At 37.6% G+C, this 20,326-nt stretch overlaps 1 protein-coding gene across 1 annotated transcript; it reads right to left on the minus strand.

Annotated features, from left to right (window-relative positions):
• Positions 1-13,869: 13,869 nt before the first annotated feature.
• On the minus strand, positions 13,870-19,106 carry RpLP1 (Ribosomal protein LP1). The gene is made up of 4 exons (XM_053795909.1): positions 18,907-19,106; positions 14,542-14,728; positions 14,060-14,128; positions 13,870-13,929 (listed from the first exon to the last, which is right to left on the minus strand). The coding sequence occupies exons 1-4, from the start codon at positions 18,976-18,978 to the stop codon at positions 13,916-13,918; spliced, it is 342 nt and encodes a 113-aa protein (XP_053651884.1). The 5' UTR covers positions 18,979-19,106; the 3' UTR covers positions 13,870-13,915.
• Between the last annotated feature and the right edge of the window lie 1,220 nt (positions 19,107-20,326).

Here is a 20,326-nt window from a genome sequence, read left to right on the forward strand (position 1 = left end):
ATTAAAAATGTGCCAAATATATACAATTATATATATATATATATATATATATATATATATATATATATATATATATATATATATATATATATATATATATATATACATTTATTTATTTATAATTTTCTCCTATAAGCATTGCTTCTTATCACTGGCTGAGGTTTTCCACCCTTGAAGGAGAGTGTTTCAGTGCTTAAAGGCTCTTGATCCAGGGAATTGGAGCTCTTTTTTCCTTCCTCGGATCAAATTTATCTCCCCCATTCCCTAGGCACTGTGTGACCTCCCCTTTTTAGGTTTAGCGCTTCTCCGGTGTGATTATTATTTAATTCGCCAGGGAGTGCTAAGCCCACAAGGGGGGGGGGTTATACCCTGGGGGATGTGAGGTAATGTGGTTTGATCCGAGGAAGGGCAGCTCCAGTTCCCGTGATCAAGAGCCCTCGAGGAGCATCAAGGCTGTTTATATATGCACTAAGTGTTTATCATTATGGTAGCGAAGGCTGTTTAGTAGCCTCTGTGTAGTAGGCTATGTAGCCTGTGTTTAGTAGGCTATGTAGCCTGTGTTTAGTAGGCTATGTAGCCTGTGTTTAGTAGGCTATGTAGCCTGTGTTTAGTAGGCTATGTAGCCTGTGTTTAGTAGGCTATGTAGCCTGTGTTTAGTAGGCTATGTAGCCTGTGTTTAGTAGGCTATGTAGCCTGTGTTTAGTAGGCTATGTAGCCTGTGTTTAGTAGGCTATGTAGCCTGTTTAGTAGGCTATGTAGCCTGTGTTAAGTAGGCTATGTAGCCTGTTTAGTAGGCTATGTAGCCTGTGTTTAGTAGGCTATGTAGCCTGTGTTAAGTAGGTTATGTAGCCTGTTTAATAGGCTATGTAGCCTGTGTTTAGTAGGCTATGTAGCCTGTGTTTAGTAGGCTATGTAGCCTGTGCTAAGTAGGCTATGTAGCCTGTTTAGTAGGCTATGTAGCCTGTGTTTAGTAGGCTATGTAGCCTGTTTAGTAGGCTATGTAGCCTGTGTTTAGTAGGCTATGTACCCTGTGTTAAGTAGGCTATGTAGCCTGTTTAGTAGGCTATGTAGCCTGTGCTAAGTAGGCTATGTAGCCTGTTTAGTAGGCTATGTAGCCTGTGTTTAGTAGGCTATGTAGCCTGTTTAGTAGGCTATGTAGCCTGTGTTTAGTAGGCTATGTAGCCTGTGTTTAGTAGGTTATGTACCCTGTGTTAAGTAGGCTATGTAGCCTCTTTAGTAGGCTATGTAGCCTGTTTAGTAGGCTATGTAGCCTGTGTTTAGTAGGCTATGTAGCCTGTTTAGTAGGCTATGTAGCCTGTGTTTAGTAGGCTATGTAGCCTGTGTTAAGTAGGCTATGTAGCCTGTTTAGTAGGCTACGTAGCCTGTGTTTAGTAGGCTATGTAGCCTGTGTTTAGTAAGCTATGTAGCCTGTGCTAAGTAGGCTATGTAGCCTGTGTTTAGTAGGTTATGTAGCCTGTGCTAAGTAGGCTATGTAGCCTGTGTTTAGTAGGCTATGTAGCCTGTGTTTAGTAGGCTATGTAGCCTGTGTTTAGTAGGCTATGTAGCCTGTGTTAAGTAGGCTATGTAGCATATGTTTAGTAGGCTATGTAGCCTGTGTTTAGTAGGCTATGTAGTCTGTGTTAAGTAGGCTATGTAGCATATGTTTAGTAGGCTATATAGCCTAAGTTTACACTTTATGTGGCCTATGTTTAGTAGGCTATGTGGCCTATGTTTAGTAGGCTATGTGACCTTTGTTAGTAGGCTATATGACCTGTGTTAGTAGGCTATGTAGCCTGTGTTTAGTAGGCTATGCTTAATAGGTCATGTTTAGTAGACTATTTTTAGTGGCCTATGATTAATAGGCTATATATAGTAGACCATGTTTAATAGGCTATGTTTTGTAGGCTATGTTTAATGGACTATGTTATGTAGGCTATGTTTTATGGACTATGTTATGTAGGCTATGTTAATGCATATACACGGGCGTACACTGAAATTTTACCAGGGAGATGTGAGAGGAATATACAAGCTTGGTTCTTGACATCATTATAAATGTTTTGCTGGTATAAATACACTTTCAGAAGGAAAAAAGTCATAGATACCACATTTCGCCCACTGCCAGTGGGCGAAATGTGGCCATCTAGTTGGAAAAGAGGACTAGGCAACTTGAAGCTGGATTATCTATGTATTTTTTTTATCTGGGGTGCTGATTGAGTTATGGGGTGGATATTTTTTACCTTCTGGGTCCTCCACTGACCACTGGTATTTGATAAAGCCCCCTTTAGTGGGTGAAATGTTGCATTAATCAAATTTCTTGGCTGAAAGTGTTATTATATACCAATGTCGGCTCAGAGGCATTAATGTACATGGCTAAGTCCCCTTAACACAGGTTTGATCCATGGCTAGTGGACGCCCATGCTTGTAGATTAAGTTAATTCGGAAATCATTCAGTCTATCCTAAAAAAAAAAAGAACGTCTGTAGTGTTTTTTCCAAATTCAAAAATGAAGGAAATTTGTCCCTGTTGATTTTCTGAACGAAGAAATTCCTCACTAGTTTTTCACCTGCTGTTGCAAGATGGATAATAAAATTACCAAATGGTTGTTGAAGCATGTGATACTTGTGTAACATTGTTGCAGGAACGTTTCGCCATAGTGGGTTCCGAAATGTTGCAAAATTCTCAATTATTTTTCTCAATTATTTGCATCATATCAAAAGACTGTATCGAAAATAAACTTGCCAGTATGGCAGTTTTTTTTATGGATATATTACCATATACGCTAGATTAACCTCACTTACAATATTAAAAAAATATAATGTTAACTTTTATGTAGGAGGAGAAGTTGAATTACTGTACTAAGAGTGATAACCTTGTCTTTAACAATAATCAAGGTTATCATAGAGTTAAAATACATTTTAACTTCTCTCGTGCCAGCATCTGTTGTTAGGTAAGACACATATGCAACAGTTAGGTATCTAACTGTTGCTTATGTGTCTTACCTAACAACCTGTCGGTATTTTATACCATTTTAATGCCAGCACCTGCTGGTTCCTGTGCCATATAACAGCTGTGTTGGTCAATTTGATTATTTTTTATGTATTTAATCACTTCTAGGCTCAACTAAAACTATTCAACAGATGTTTAAAGTCCATTTGGTTACTTTTTACCTAAGCTGCCACCATTTAGCAGATGTTACCTATGTTTTTGATTACTTTCCACCTCTGGTGGTACCATTAACAGCTGTTTAGTTATAGGTGATTTGTTTAATAACATCTAGCATGACATAGCAGTTGTTTAAGGGCTACTTCATTACTCTTAACCTAATACAAGAATAATCTTAATTTATAAAGGGGTGAAGGAGTAAGCCAGTGGAAGGCCTCGGTCAGATGACTAAAACCTCCAGTCGCGGGTCACCATATGACTAAGACCCGCGTCAGGAAACACTTGTCCTGTTTCCTGACAAACCTAACCTAACCTAACCTAACCTAACCTAACCTAACCTTACCTAACCTAACCTTACCTAACCTAACCTAACCTAACCTTACCTAACCTAACCTTACCTAACCTAACCTAACCTAACCTAACCTAACCTAACCTAACCTAACCTAGCCTTACCTAACCTAACCTAACCTAACCTAACCTAACCTAACCTAATTTAACCTTACCTAACCTAACCTAACCTAACCTAACCTAACCTAACCTAACCTAACCTAACCTAACCTAACTTAACCTTACCTAACCAAACCTTACCTAACCTAACCTAACCTAACCTAACCTAACCTAACCTAACCTTACCTAACCTAACCTAACCTAACCTCATCTAACCTAACCAAACCTTACCTAACCTAACCTAACCTAACCAAACCTAACCTAACCTAACCTAACCTACCCTAACCTAACCTAACCAAACCTTACCTAACCTAACCTTACCTAACCTAACCTAACCTAACCTAACTTAACCTAACCTAACCCAACCTGACCTAACCTAACCTAACCTAACCAAACCTTACCTAACCTAACCTAACCTAACCTAACTTAACCTAACCTAACCTAACCCAACCTAACCTAACCTAACCTAACCTAACCTAACCTTACCTAACCTTACCTAACCTAACCTAACCTAACTTAACTTAACTTAACCTAACCTAACCTAACCTAACCTAACCTAACCTAACCTAACCTAACCTAACCTAACCTAACCTAACTTTACTTAACCTGATATAATTTACCGAATGGTGAGTAATTATCCCACTATTTCTAACTACAACAACTGTACCTTCTCTGCACCACTATCACTAGCTTCTACATAATTAACACAGAATTTAGAAATTACTATTATATTCACAAGAATTCGCAAAATCTAAATGGGTTATTTAGCTTGGAGTTAAAACGTTAAATGAGAAATATTTATAACATCGTATTCTGGGGGATTATAACATCGTATTCTGGGGGATTATAACATCGTATTCTGGGGGATTTAGAGAAACTGTCAGTTGTAATGAAGTGTCAAGTGAGTTGTGATTCGCAATAATTTATAGTGCAAAAATATATATTGGAATATATGGGGTGATAGGGGAAAAATACTCAAACGGCTTCTGAAAGAAATAGACACAGGATATATATTTTGAGATGTGTATATCTGCCAGAGTATATATGTTGCTAGTATTACCGTATTCTTGACTGGTGGTGAAGAGGTAAGATGCAGCCTTGACGACCCATAGTGTAGTCGATAGGTTTTAAATCCCATTAACCAACCTTCCTCCCATAGAAGCAATTTTACTTATCTGAGGGTATAATTTCCCGTTAATCTCTCCAGAGGTGAACCCCATATATGAGAACAATGCAAATTACATCAGGTACAAATGTAGCTATCCACTCACTTGATAATTCAAAAAACATTAAAAAAGTCACACAGACCTTTTTTTTTTAGCTATCCTAGGTAATTTACACATATGTAACTATGTATAATAATTGTACTCATGTGCACCTGTACCTAATTAAACTTAATTACTGTTCCTGTGGTTCATCGTCACTAGGCACTGCAAAGCTTTACTGTAATTTGACTTAGTAAGTCACTATGACCTGGGATTTAATACCTTTGTAATTTGTTCAGCTATCAAAACTTTGTGGTCCAGTCCCTGGACCCATTTATGTACCTCTGTAATCTTTAGACTACCGCCCACAGGATGGGTATGGGGTGCATAATAAACATATTAAACTATGGCTGGATGGAAAGCTTTATCGAGACAATGATTCACTTGGAGAAGTTGATCAACTTGCTGGAATAATCTCACGGTGGCTTAAACACACACAGAACAAGCATTGTATATTCCCCCTGGAATGTTGTGTATACCAGGAAGATTTCCATATTGCAACTCTTGTTTGCAATGATTTGGAGAAGGGGGGGGGATAAATTATTATAATTTAACTACGTTTCGCCCACAGTAGGTCTTTGACAGCATCCGTCCCACAGCGGTCGAAATGTCTTTAAATAAGACATAATGTGTCTGATTCAGCCTCCAGTGAGATCTAGTCCGAGCATCTTGACAACTGATGCAAGCTTTATCTCCCCACCAGTGTCTTGCGACTACTGAACATTGCTGTGTACGGGTCTAGAGCGATGTGCTATATACATTATACTCTTAATATACCTGAATAATAAATAAAAAAAACACTATACATAGCTCTCTCATTAACCATGACTAACAGCACTGCATGATAGGTGTATGTTTCAGTGTATATACACCGATAAATGCATGTCACTCTGTATATACACTGAGCTTGCCTTTTTATCCACTTCTCCGAGGCTATGGGTCCCACAATTTACACCAGAGGTGGACCCCATCTATATATATATATATATATATATATATATATATATATATATATATATATATATATATATATATATATATATATATATATACACACCAAGAGGTGTCTCTCAGTGTATATACACTGGTAGTTTACATTAATCAGTGTTTTAGGTATTAAAGTATTCTTGACTGGTGGTGTACAGGTGACATGCAGCCTTAATGACCCTCGTGTAGTAGATAGACTTTAAACCCCATTAGCCAACAACCAGCCTTAATGACCCTCGTGTAGTAGATAGACTTTAAACCCCATTAACCAACCAACCAGCCTTAATGACCCTCATGTAATAGATAGACTTTAAACCCCATTAACCAACAACCAGCCTTAATGATCCTCGTGTAGTAGATAGACTTTAAACCCCATTAACCAACAACCAGCCTTAATGATCCTCGTGTAGTAGATAGACTTTAAACCCCATTAACCAACCAACCAGCCTTAATGACCCTCGTGTAGTAGATAGACTTTAAACCCCATTAGCCAACAACCAGCCTTAATGACCCTCGTGTAGTAGATAGACTTTAAACCCCATTAACCAACAACCAGCCTTAATGATCCTCGTGTAGTAGATAGACTTTAAACCCCATTAACCAACAACCAGCCTTAATGACCCTCGTGTAGTAGATAGGATTCAAACCCCATTAACCAACAACCAGCCTTAATGTCCCTCGTGTAGTAGATAGGATTCAAACCCCATTAACCAACCAGCATAACTGTGTAGGATATTATTTTCATGGGGAAAGCTAAACCCACAAGGGTTATACAGTTGAGACATGCGAGTTAAGGAGGTTTGATGCAAGGGAGATCAGCTCATAGTCCTCGGATCAGAAATCCCGGTTGATACAACTAATAGATTTTTCATCCATCAAAATTATTATATTTGGATGAGCTAAAACCGTAGGGGCCATACAACACCTTGGAAACGAGAGGAAATCAGGTTCAGTCGAAGGATGATTAGCTCAAGTTCTCTGGATCAAGAGCCCTTTACAGTTGTGTTGTAGAGGTCTGAGCTGTTCTCAGACATCAACAACTCAATTGTCATCAAAGATTTGTTAAGTTATACTATAAATTAAGTAAAGATCCTGGACGTCACCTTACGAAACAGACACAGTAAATGTGATGGTAATTATGGACAAGGTGGATTATAGTGGGAAAAATGAATAAGTTATTAGAAGACGAGGGAACTTACGTGGCTCTTAGGGAAGAGAGTTCTAGCCCACAGAGTTAAATAATACGCTCCAACATTGTTATCATACTTATTAACATTGTTATCATACTTACTAACATTGTTATCATACTAACATTGTTATCATACTTACTAACATTGTTATCATACTAACATTGTTATCATACTAACATTGTTATCATACTTACTAACATTGTTATCATACTAACATTGTTATCATACTTACTAACATTGTTATCATACTTACTAACATTGTTATCATACTAACATTGTTATCATACTTACTAACATTGTTATCATACTTACTAACATTGTTATCATACTTACTAACATTGTTATCATACTTACTAACATTGTTATCATACTAACATTGTTATCATACTTACTAACATTGTTATCATACTTACTAACATTGTTATCATACTTACTAACATTGTTATCATACTTACTAACATTGTTATCATACTTACTAACATTGTTATCATACTTACTAACATTGTTATCATACTAACATTGTTATCATGCTTACTAACATTATCATACTAACATTATCATACTTACTAACATTGTTATCATACTTACTAACATTGTTATCATACTTACTAACATTGTTTTCATACTTACTAACATTGTTATCATACTAACATTGTTATCATACTAACATTGTTATCATACTTACTAACATTGTTATCATACTAACATTGTTATCATACTAACATTATCATACTAACATTGTTATCATACTTACTAACATTGTTATCATACTTACTAACATTGCTATCATACTAACATTGTTATCATACTTACTAACATTGTTATCATATTTACTAACATTGTTATCATACTAACATTATCATACTTACTAACATTATCATACTAACATTATCATACTTACTAACATTATCATACTAACATTATCATACTAACATTGTTATCATACTAACATTGTTATCATACTTACTAACATTGTTATCATACTTACTAACATTGCTATCATACTTACTAACACTGCTATCATACTTACTAACATTGTTATCATACTTACTAACATTGCTATCATACTTACTAACATTGCTATCATACTTACTAACATTGTTATCATACTAACATTATCATACTAACATTGTTATCATACTTACTAACATTGTTATCATACTAACATTATTATCATACTAACATTGTTATCATACTTACCAAGCTGCTGGATTCTTTAGTAAGTTTATTTAGGTACAGGTCAACATAAGCACAATGATCATACATGGTAACACATGCAAAACAACCACGGGAGGAGTTGCATGATAGCTCTAGGCCTTTCTTGCTGTAATCAGCACATCATCGAAAGCTTACAATGTTGCAGAAATGAACAGGAAGTCCAGGTAGATCCGTTCAAAGGAACGATTCTAGCTAGATTCGTTCCCTCAAATGCATCTACTTGGACTTCCTACTCATTTCTGCAACATTGCAAGCTCCTGAAGATGTGTTGATTGAAACATGAAAGGCCTAGAGCTATCATTCAACTCCCCCCCGTGAGTGTTTTGCATCTTGTATCACTTGTTCGCGATTTTTGCATAGTAACATATATGTGTAAGTTACCTAGTCAGAGTGACTAATTTCCATTGTGGTTCTTGTTTGTCCTCAACACATGAATATCAGTATAAGTAAACCAAAAAAAAATTTTGTTTGTTGAGTAGAAAGTAAAGGTGTCTCACTTAATGCCCCTTGCAATAAGGAAGAAAATCCTGAAGGGTGTTCCAGGGGTCAGCGCCCCCGCTCCATGACCAGGTCTGTGCAGGAGTGTTAGTTTTGTTCCTGAATAGTTCACCCACTTTAATTATTACTTTCATGAGAGATAGCTAAACCCGTAGGGTCGTACAGCACCTGAGGGAATGGAAGGCATTTGCGCTCGATCCAAGGAAAGGGAGCACAAATCTAGTTCCTTAAATCAATAGCACCGTCACCGTAGCATCAAGGAGCCTCCCTAGTTGGGTCAGGGTTATGAGTGCCATCAGGCTACATATTATTACAGTCAAAACTAAGCGCTAAACCCATAAGGGTCACGCAGCACCGCAGGGTAAGACGTGTTGAAGATGTATTGTGTGAAGATCAGAGACCAGAAAGAGTAAATAGCATACAGGAAGCAGTCAGTAAGTGTAGCCAGGAATGCTTAAGGAAAAATATAATCAAAGTTGAGTTCAGAATGAGACACTTTTGAAGCATTTGGGAACCTTTATTGAGTAAATCCAGTGGCTTCTTCAGTCCAATAGTGGAAGATGAGTCTGAGGTAATCAGTCCCTCAGCATGGAGTTGTGTTCAGTCCAGAGTCATAGCACGTACATTATATATAACTACAATGTAAAGTGTTTCTTCTCTTGATAAATTACAAAGCTTAAAAACAAAACAAAACGAAAAAAAAGCTTGTTTGGTATATTTAAGAGAGCTTAAAACTGTAAGTCTTTTTTTTACAATCTTATTACAACGTCGTAGTTCAAGAACATAACTTGTGTTAATTGGAAGTATTTGTGTAGATACACACACGGAACAAACTAATATTATTGCACTCATGGGGAAGTGCTAAACCAGTAGGGTTCACACAGCACTGGGAATGGAAAGAATTTTGTCTCTATTAAGCAACTGGAGTGGAGGACAAATTCCCTAGACCAAGATATCACCAGCATCAAGGGATCTATCTCCCTTGAGGGGAAGGGAATAGGAGGTAATCAGGTTTGATCCAAGGAAGAGGAAAACTTGTTTAAGATTCCTTGCTTGTCAGTTAGCACTATGAGAACTATAATTTAACAAACTTCAAATGAACTTTGTTAACCTAAGACTGACATCACTCAGTCCATGTATCATCATTCCATCATGCAGGAGGAGCCACATGTCTATGGTGCATCCAACAAAATAAGCAGACTCTTGGATGTCACTACCACCCGGCTCCGGCTGGGTTACAAGTATCTCTGGCAGGTTAAATCACCACCACCAGATGTAGACCAAACGAAATGTATAGTTGCCAGATGGACTATTGTCACACCTTGCATCATTATGTACTGGAATGTGATAAAATTGATGAATTCAGAGACAACTCACTCAGAAATGTCAAAATATTTTATCCACAGTGTTATATTACAGACCATTCTGGAAAAATACCCTGACTTTGCTCACTGTATTATTATTATTATTATTATAATCAAGGGGGAAGCACTAAACCCGTAGGATTATACAGCGCCTATGGGGGGATGGAAGGCATTCAGGCTTAATTCAGGGAACTGGAGCACAGATCCAATTCCCTAGATCAAGAGCCCCTCACCAGCGTCAAGGAGCCTTCCTTGAGGGGTTGCTCACTGTAAATGAAGCTAATATTTGCATTAATAACTCATTGCAGTTGTGATCTAGTGTGGATATGTGAATGGTTAATTGCCTTTGAGCTAAGGGAGGAGTGTTGATTCTTTGGATCAAGAGCCTCTCGCCAGCATTAAGGTACCATTCAAGGTTGATTAGTCAGTTTCATATTATTATTATAATCAAAAAGAAGCGCTAAGCCACAAGGGCTATACAGCAGTCAGTTTCATAGCATTACTCATATTAGTCACAGCACTGGGAGATTATCAGGTTTGATCCAAGGAAGGACAACTTGAATTCCTTGGATCAAGACCATGGATTATAGTATTCACCTTCATTAATACTGCATTCATGGGGAACACTATCTAGTTATAAGTACAAATACTGAAAAAGCACTAAACCCATAGCAGGCCAACACAGTACCTGGAAAGCATTAAAATTTAAAGGATAATTATTCTTGGGGAGCACTAAACACACAGTTTATAAAACACCTGGGAAAATGGGAGGCACACCGATTGATTTAAAGTGAAGACAGGTCCAATTCCTTCGACCAAAGATGGGGAACATTTTTGTTAGAAGGCCACATTCAAGTTAATTGTAATCTTACAAGACCTCATTAAAGTTAGCCACATTAAAGAAATTTTGACTCGACATACTGCAAAATGTTGGTTATTTTGTAAAAGTTGTTGTATAACCGAGAAGAAAAATTCATTCAGGTCACAGGTTCCCCACCCCTCCCTCCCTTAGACCAAAAACTGCCTCCAGGGGCCTTCCTAGCTATGTCATGTGGAGCGCAAAACCCATAGCGATTATACAGCACCCATGAAGGGCAGGGTGATGGATGGTATTCAGACTTAATCCAGGGAATCACGAGCACAGATCAAATTCCCTAAATCAAGATTATAATCATGGGGGGGGGGGTGCTAAACCTGTACAATTATACAGCGCATATGGAGGGGAGGGGGGATAGAAGGTATTCAGGCTCGATTCAGGGAACCGGAGCACAGATCCAATTCCCTAGATCAAGAGCCCCTCGCCAGCATCAAGGAACCTACCTTGAGGGGCTTCCTAGCTACATTTATGGGAAAGTTCCAAATCCTTAAATTTTCCTTCATGGTTATTTTCACATGAAGCATTAAACTCGCTAAGATCATACAATGCTTGGAGTATTAAAGAATCAAGTTTATTAATCCAAGGAAAAGAGAAGTGAATATAGGAAAAAGTATTATTATTATTATTATTATAATCAAGGGAGAAGCGCTAAACCCGGAGGATTATACAGCGCCTGGGGGGGGGATGTGGAAGGCATTCAGGCTTAATTCGGGGAACTGGAGCACAGATCCAATTCCCTAAATTCAGAGCCCCTCACCAACATCAAGGAACCTTCCTTGAGGGGTAGGAAAAAGTAAGGTGATAAAAAAAAAATTAGGTAATGAAAGATTGGATATCAGATTGGAGGGAAAGAGTATGGAGGCAAATTTATTCAGATATTTAGGAGTGGACGTGTCAACAGATGGGTCTACGAAAGATGAGGTTAATCATAGAATTGACAAGGGGAAAAAAGGCGAGTGGTCTGGAGACAAAACTTTGTGCATGGAAGCAGAGAGGAATGTACGAGTAGTTACACCACCGCTCTTATATGGGTGCATTATTATTATCAAAAAGATTATATGGGTGCAAAGCATGGGTAGTCAGTGTTGCAACAGGAGGCAGTGGAGATGTCATGTCTGAGGGCAATGTGTGGTGTGAATATAATGCAGATTTATTATTATAATAAAAAAAGAAGCTAATATAATGCAGAGAATTCGTAGTCTGGAAATTAGGAGTTTCGGGATTACCAAAACTATTAACCAGAGGGCTGAGGAGGGGTAGTTGAGGTAGTTTGGACATACAGAGGCTGGAACAAAATAGAATGACAGTGTATTAATCTGTAGAGGAAGGAAGGCGGGGTAGAGGTCAGTCTAGGAAAGGTACGAGTATGTTAGATAGGAGCAAATGGCTTTTAGGACTTTACGTGCTGTTGGAATGTGAGCAAGGTAACATTTATGGAGGGATTCAGGGAAACCAGCAGGCTGGACACAAGTCCTGGAGATGGGAGGTACAGTGCCTGCACTCTTGAAGGAGGGGTGTTAATGTTGCAGTTTTATAACTATAATGTAAGAGCACCTCTGGCAAGACTGATGGAGTGAATGATTTTTTTTTTATTATTATCACACTGGCCGATTCCCACCAAGGCAGGGTGGCCCGAAAAAGAAAAAGTTTCACCATCATTCACTCCATCACTGTCTTGCCAGAAGGGTGCTTTACACTGCAGTTTAAACTGCAACATTAACACCCCTCCTTCAGAGTGCAGGCACTGTACTTCCCATCTCCAGGACTCAAGTCCGGCCTGCCGGTTTCCCTGAATGATGGTGAAAACTTTTCTTTCGGGCCACCCTACCTGTTGTGGGAAACAGCCGATGTGTTAATAATAATAAAAAAGGGTTGCACAATTCTTTGCATCAAGAATTTGCACCTACTCCTGCAGATCAATTGTCTATTACAGGCGAGACTTCGACAAGGAAACCCATTAGTGTTGTAGAGAAACGTATCCTGCGTGCCCTCTGTTAAGACGAGACAATTTATCAAGATTACGAACTGGCATGTGTCATGTTCTAACTAGGACCAATGTTGTTGCTAGCAGTGAAAAGTAAAACACCAGTGGAAAAAAATTGTCAGTTCAGAATAGATGACTAAAGTTGCAGTTTGTCTGTTCATTGCCCTGAACCCAGGAAAACAATTTTATATTAACTATACATACATTATTAAAATTATAACAAAGCACTAAACCCACAAGGGTCATACAGTGCTGAACTAGATATACAACAACCAAATTTGTAAAAGACAAGTCTAATTTCTAGACAGTATGTTATACACCTTGGGAGTCTGAGACCAGTGCCTGGGAAATGAGAGGATCAGCTTTGATAGAGTAGCTCAATTGTTTTAATCAAGTTCTTCATACAGGAGAGCTAAACCAATTAATGCTATACAGAACCTTGGGAAAGAAAGATAATCAAATTTGCTCTAAGACAGTGGATAGTTCATATTACTCAAGACATCCACCTGTATTTAAAGTTATTGATACAATTGTCATTCACAGAAAAGCACCAAACCCACAAGGATCACACAGCAGCTAGACAGTAATTAAGAGCCCCCTCCCCCCTTACAAGTTACTTTAATCATTAGTCAATTATACATTGCAGAAAAGCATTAGCTGCTGAAATTGTAAATGGTGATTAATTTCCTGTAATCTTACAGAAATAATACAAGCCAGATTTAAAAGCTTTACCAACACTGAACAAATAGTTGCTCATGCCTGTCTACCATTACAAACTTCATATTTCAGCATATGGAGTCTTTTAGACAATTTTAATACCATAAACAACTGGTTTACCAATAAATACTTATTTACGGGACTAGTAAGAAAACGAAAAGTAACACTTCCTGGTTTATTTTGGAATTACAAAATGTGGTATTAGATTTAGCCGAAGAGACCTGAAAAAGAAAAGGTAATAACGTAAGTAATAGTTAATGAAAGTACAGCCAATCATCAGTAAAGAGATAACATTTTCTGAACACGAATATAATGCCAATTTCTTCTCAAGTACATAAGCAAGTTCCTTACTGAAACCCATGTCATCATCAGACTCTTCAGACTGTGGTGCCTCTTCCTTCTTTGCCTCGGCAGCAGGGGCTGGTGAAAAATGCACAAATTAGTGCCTAGATTTAAATAATTTTTGGTTCACATAGAAGTCCACTCATCAGTATTAAAAATGTAATCACAAGGAGTCAGGTGAAACACGGTAAAACATCATATTAAATAATTGAGTGTGACCCAATTCATGTCTGCATAAACAACTCAATTTGATTGTAATCAAATATAAACAATGAAATACATGCCTATCAGATTTTTATATGCATTTGAAAGTGAAAAAACGATACATTTTACTTTAGAGCAGTACCCCGGAACCTAACCTACTGTACAAGTGCGGCTCCGCCTGTACTATAAATGCCACATGCGTGTACTTCACTTTCACAAGTAAAATTCTAAAATTTTTTATTAAACAAAACAACTAAAATAAACATCACAGGAAACGTGCAGCTTACCTGTGTCTACAGCAGCAGGAGCACTGCGAGTACCAGCAGCCACGGGGGCACCGCCGCCTCCACCGACACCAACACTGTTAGCAATTGAGCGGAGGTCTAGACCCTGTGATGCCTTGGCGAACATGCCAGGCCAGTATGGTTCAACGTTGACATTAGCAGCCTTCAGGATGGAATTTATCTTCTCTGCCTGAAAAACAATTGCCCATTAAAATATGAACACGGCAATCACATATATATACTATAAATATTATACACCACTGACAATCATGGTGCCAATAATAAAATACATAAATTTGGAGAACAGGCCAAAGCCTGCCTCAATCTCAATTGGAAAAACTAGCAATATCTACCAAACAACTTTTTTATATAGTACAAGCTTATGTACAAGTCAGTTGAGAGATTTTAATACCTGAAATTAAAATATTTCAGAAAAATGTAACATTGAAGTTAAAAAAAAGTTATGAAACTAAGAATAAGGTTACTAATTAAAAATGTGACTACAATGTCACATTAGGAAAATCTAAATAAACTGAACTTAAAAGTTTAACAGCCTGACGTAAAGTCTTAAATAATGAAATTTTAAATAATTGAGCAGTAGATGCAATTCAAAGCCCCTACTATGAACCTACAATTTGATGAAGTATATATATATTTTTTACTAACAAATCCTCATACTTTTTACAAAGCCATTTAGTGTTAACACTAAGAGGCAAATACTATTACAATTCCCCAAACAGCATTAAATCCTACCCAAAATAGATAGTTTTTAGGTTTCCAGAAACAATCTCTGAACATGGTTTTCCCCAGTCACAATGTGCTGTATAGACTTTTTTTTTTGTAAATCCTACTTCTTTATCTTTACTGGTAAATAAAAAATTTCTCCTTTGCTTCATATTTTCAATAATGCCAGAGATCTAGAAAAAATAAAAAAAGTACCTTCCAATTAACCCTTAAACTGTCCAAACAGATCTACGTTCACATGAGTAGTGCTCCAAAAGTAGATCTAAGTCTTTTTTTACAAGTTTTCAAATGTAAAAAAAAAAAGTCTACATTTTTTATATACTTTCAAATGTTGAAAAAAATGTAGATCTATGTTTGGACAGTTTAGGGGTTAATGAAACCAAACTATAACAATCAGTGATGTTTACTTCTTTTAGCAATATGAAATCAGTTTAAACAGACTGTACCTTTTCTAATTGAGACACACCGCAAGAGTTGCTGGTCTGCCTCACCCAAGAGACAAGGATTTCATCTACTTCCTCATCACTACCAGAGGAGAACAGATCTACCCTGGTGCTTTACGGAAGCAATGTAATAGTATGTACACTACTGATGGTTGGTTGTACTTTTTATTTTGGCAGCATACTTCAAGTAAATAAAGCTAGTCGTTTTTTTTAAGAACCTTTCCAAAGTCCCAAGGTTATACAGTACAGTACTTTAGGTATATCAACAGAAAGGTATTTCAATTTTGTAGCTCTAGTTTTTCTACATTACAGAAGGACCCCAATGGAAATAAGTGTACAAGTGGAAAATGAAAATCGAGAAACTATGTACTGAAAAAAAAAAAACCTAACCAATTATCAGTAATTAAAATGTACAAGGTCATGTGTAACATACAAATAACTTGTTTTAGAAGATATTAAGTCAATATCTTAAGTTTATGAGGAATTTTGAGCCAATTAAAGGTAGCAAAAAATTAGTCTCCAAATGAAAAATTCTGTAAATGCATAAATGCCCTCTCTACATCTGTTCATAGATTTCTGACCCATACAGATTTAGTGCTTGCCAATAAATACACATTTGTTGCACTATTATAAATAAAAATTAAGTTCAATAAGCATTTAAAAAATGGAAAAAGAGTAAAACTTTTTTGGGTTATCTTGGGTAATTTACACATAAGAACATAAGAAAGAACACTGCAGCAGGCCTACTGGCCCATGCAAGGCAGGTTCAAGTCTCCAACCAGCTTAAGTCAATGCCCCAACCTAGTCAGGTTAGGTCACATAAGGAACACGGCACCTGACCTAGTAGCACAAGCTAATCAGGTCCAACTCACACCCACCCACACCCACTCGTGTACCCATCTAACCTATTTTTAAAACTACACGTCTTAATCTATAACTGTACTCGGGATCTTGTTCCACTCACCCACAACTCGATTACCAAACCAGTGCTTTCCTATATCCTTTCTGAATCTGAATTTTTCTAACTTAAAACCATTGCTACGAATCCTGTCTAGGCTAGATATTTTCAGCACACTATTTACATCCCCTTTATTTATTCCTGTCTTCCATTTATACACCTCAATCGTATGCCCCCTAATTCTACGCCTTTCTAGAGTGCAGATTCAGGGCCCTCGGTCTATCCTCACAGGGAAGATTTCTGATACATGGGATCAACTTTGTCATCCTCCTTTGTATGTTTTCCAGAGCATTTTTATCCATTCTGTAATACAGTGACCAAAACTGTGCAGCATAATCTAAATGAGGCCCAACCAAGGATACATATAGTTGAACAACCTGAGGACTCCTATTATTTAAGCTTCTTGATATGAAGCCAAGGATTCTGTTAGCTTTATTGCAAACATTTATGCACTGTTGTCTTTGTTTCAGATTACTGCTAATCAGAACTCCTAAATCTTTTTTGCAATCCGTAATATTAAGATCTACATTATTTAGTTTATATGGCATGGTTATTTTCCTGTCCAACATTTAGAACTTTGCATTTGTCTATATTAAACTGCATCTGCCACTTCTCTGACCATTGCATCAGTCTATTCAAATCTTCCTGGAGTGCTCTAATGTCCTCGTCAGAATGAATTCAATGGCCTATTTTGGTGTCATCGGCAAACTTGGTTATGTCGCTCTTTATGCCCTCATCTATGTCATTTATGTAGATTGTGAACAACAGGGGGTCCAACACTGACCCCTGTGGAACACCGCTCGTGACGCTTCCCCACTCTGATTTCTCCCCATTTATGCAAACTCTCTGCTGCCTATTTGTCAACCATGCCTCTATCCAGGTAAAAATTTCTCCTATTCTAGCTGCTTTAATTTTTCTCAATAGTCTCTGATGTGGGACTCTGTCAAAAGCCTTACTTAAGTCAATATACACAATATCATTAATTACCATGATCTACCTCCTCAAATACTATGAATGATAATACGTACTTGTGTACCTCAATAAACTTGCTAATAAAGCATTAGCCAAAATGCTTGAATACTTTAGGCCAAATTTTGAAACGTCATATATATGGCTAAATGCAATGAATCTATGCAAGATTTAGGTACAGGTACACACAAGTACATTTACCATACTTTGTAACTTGTGTAAATTACCCAAGATAACCCCCAAAATGGTCAAAGTTACTTATTTCCATTAGGGTCCTTGATCAAGTACTTTCTCAAATGCCATTATAAAAATATAAAAATAGGAGCACTGCAGCAGGCCTACTGGCCCTTGCTAGGCAGGTCCAAGTCACATCCATTTAAGGAGCAATGGAAACAAGTCATGACTTTTTTGGGTTATCCTGGGTAATTACACATTCTACCATGTATGGTAATTTATGTGACTATTTATGTGTACCTGTACCTCAATAAACTTACTTGCAATACATTATACCTGGCCTACTCAACTGCTCTATCAAAGTTGCTATGAAAAAAAAAAAATTACGCTTTTGTTGCGAACCTAAAAAAAAACTCACCGACGACGGTAAGTTATCCAGTCATCAACTTCGGCGACTTTTACAAGTCATAATTCACGTTATTTTATCCTTTTTTTTTTTTTTGCTTTACATCAATAACCTGCACATATTTTTACTCAATAAAGGTACAAATGAAATATTCATTCATACTGGATGGCGGCCAAGTAATATGACGCAATATTTTGATTTTAGTCTAAAAATCCCGTAATTTTTAAAGATACTCATACTGTATCATGCAGTGAGCGCTAAAACCACAGGGGTGGCACAGCTCCCTAGGGGAATGGGAGGTCAGGCTCAATCCCTTGGATCAAGGACCCTTCGCAAAGTACCGGAACTTTTATTTAAAGCTATAAACTCGTATGAGTCACAGTTGTGAATTTATGAGACGCACTAAATTATATAGTTTTAAAACTTGCTGTACAACAAATATTTTTTTCCACATTTAAAAATCTTTGAATTCATATTTTTTCTATAAACATTTATAAACATCTTAATACAAAAAATGCTAAAACCAAAACAAATTAGTATTTTATCGAAGTTTATGATGGGGTTAAATATAAATATTTCATTACTTTTAAATAAATGATAATTCATGCCCAACGTGGCTGCCAGACCACAACATAAACAATGTGGCGGCCTCCACATATTTATCAATATCTCACCGTGACGGTGAGATCATCGTCCAGGAGGATGAGTGCAGCATACACACACGCCAGCTCATCGTTGGAGCTCATGATGGAGGCTGATGAAGGTCGGATGTTCCTGCAACTCGGCGATATAAGACCACCTTTAACCCTGAGCGGGGAGAAGCAGGTTGTGAGGGCTGGGAGAGGGAGGCAGCACCCACCTCCACCTCACACATGGGTGCTCTCACACTGCGCATGCGCAACACCAACACTCACTGCGCACGCGCCGCGCCGTCAACCCGTAGCTCAGTGGTCACACTCGAAAGTCAAATAATATTTAATTATTATTATTATTATTATAAAGGGGAAGCGCTAAACCCGTAGGATTATACAGCGCCTGGGGGGATGTGGAAGGCATTCAGGCTTAATTCTGGGAACTGGAGTACAGATCCAATTCCCTAAATCAAGAGCCCCTCACCAACATCAAGGAACCTTCCCTGAGGGGTATATTTAGTAAGTTTATTCAGGTATACACAAATACAGTTACATAGAATTATCATACATAGCAGCATATGTGTAGAGAACCTGGGATAACCCAAAAAAGTCAGACAGTGACTTATTTCCATTGTGGTCCTTTTACCTTATTATTATAATATAAAGGTTATATTTTCTTATTATTCTACAATGAAGATAACATCTTATTATCATACTAAAAAGACTATCTACTACACGAGGGTCATTAAGACTATCTACCATACGAGGGTCATTACTAGGGATAAGGTAAAATTTACACGTATTTTAGCTAAAAAATAGAAAATCATTCCCCTCCCTTTCTACTTATCTATGTAGGTAGGCAAGTAAGTTTATTTAGATATACACAAATACAGTTATAGATTATCATACACAGCAGCATATGTGTAAAGTACCTGGGGTCAGAGTGACTTATTTCCATTGGGTAGGTTATTATAATCAAGGGGAGCGCTAAACCAGTAGGATTATGTAGCGCCTGTGTGTGTGGGGGGATGTGGAAGGTATTCAGGCTTAATTCAGGGAACTGGAGCACAGATCCAATTTCCTAGATCAAAATCCTCTCACCAACGTCAAGGAACCTCCCTCGACGTGGGTAGGTAGGTTAGGTAGGTGAAGTTTATTCAGGTATACACAAATACAGTTACATAGATTATCATACATAGCAGCATATGTGTAGACAACCTGGGATAACAAAGAAAACTCAGTGACTTTTGTCTACACGTACAAGGTATACAGACCATAGTTGACATCACTGACATACAATACAGAAAACCACTTGTTACGCAGAGCATTTCCGACAAATTAGGTCACTTTTGTCCCAGGATGCGACCCACACCAGTCGACTAATACCCAGGTACCTATTTTATGCTGTTAGGTGAAGATGGACAGCAGGTGTCTTAAGGAAATATGTCCTAATGTTCTCCAG

This window comes from Cherax quadricarinatus, chromosome 77, assembly GCF_038502225.1.
Source record: "Cherax quadricarinatus isolate ZL_2023a chromosome 77, ASM3850222v1, whole genome shotgun sequence".
Taxonomy (NCBI): domain Eukaryota; kingdom Metazoa; phylum Arthropoda; class Malacostraca; order Decapoda; family Parastacidae; genus Cherax; species Cherax quadricarinatus.

Coding starts and splice junctions, on each gene's coding strand:
- RpLP1 (XM_053795909.1), bottom strand. CDS start 18,978: ATGAGCTCCAACGATGAGCTGGCGTGTGTGTATGCTGCACTCATCCTC. Junction 14,729..18,906: donor ACGATGATCTCACCGTCACG/GTGAGATATTGA, acceptor ATTGTTTTTCAG/GCAGAGAAGATAAATTCCAT. Junction 14,129..14,541: donor TCCTGCTGCTGTAGACACAG/GTAAGCTGCACG, acceptor ATTTTTCACCAG/CCCCTGCTGCCGAGGCAAAG.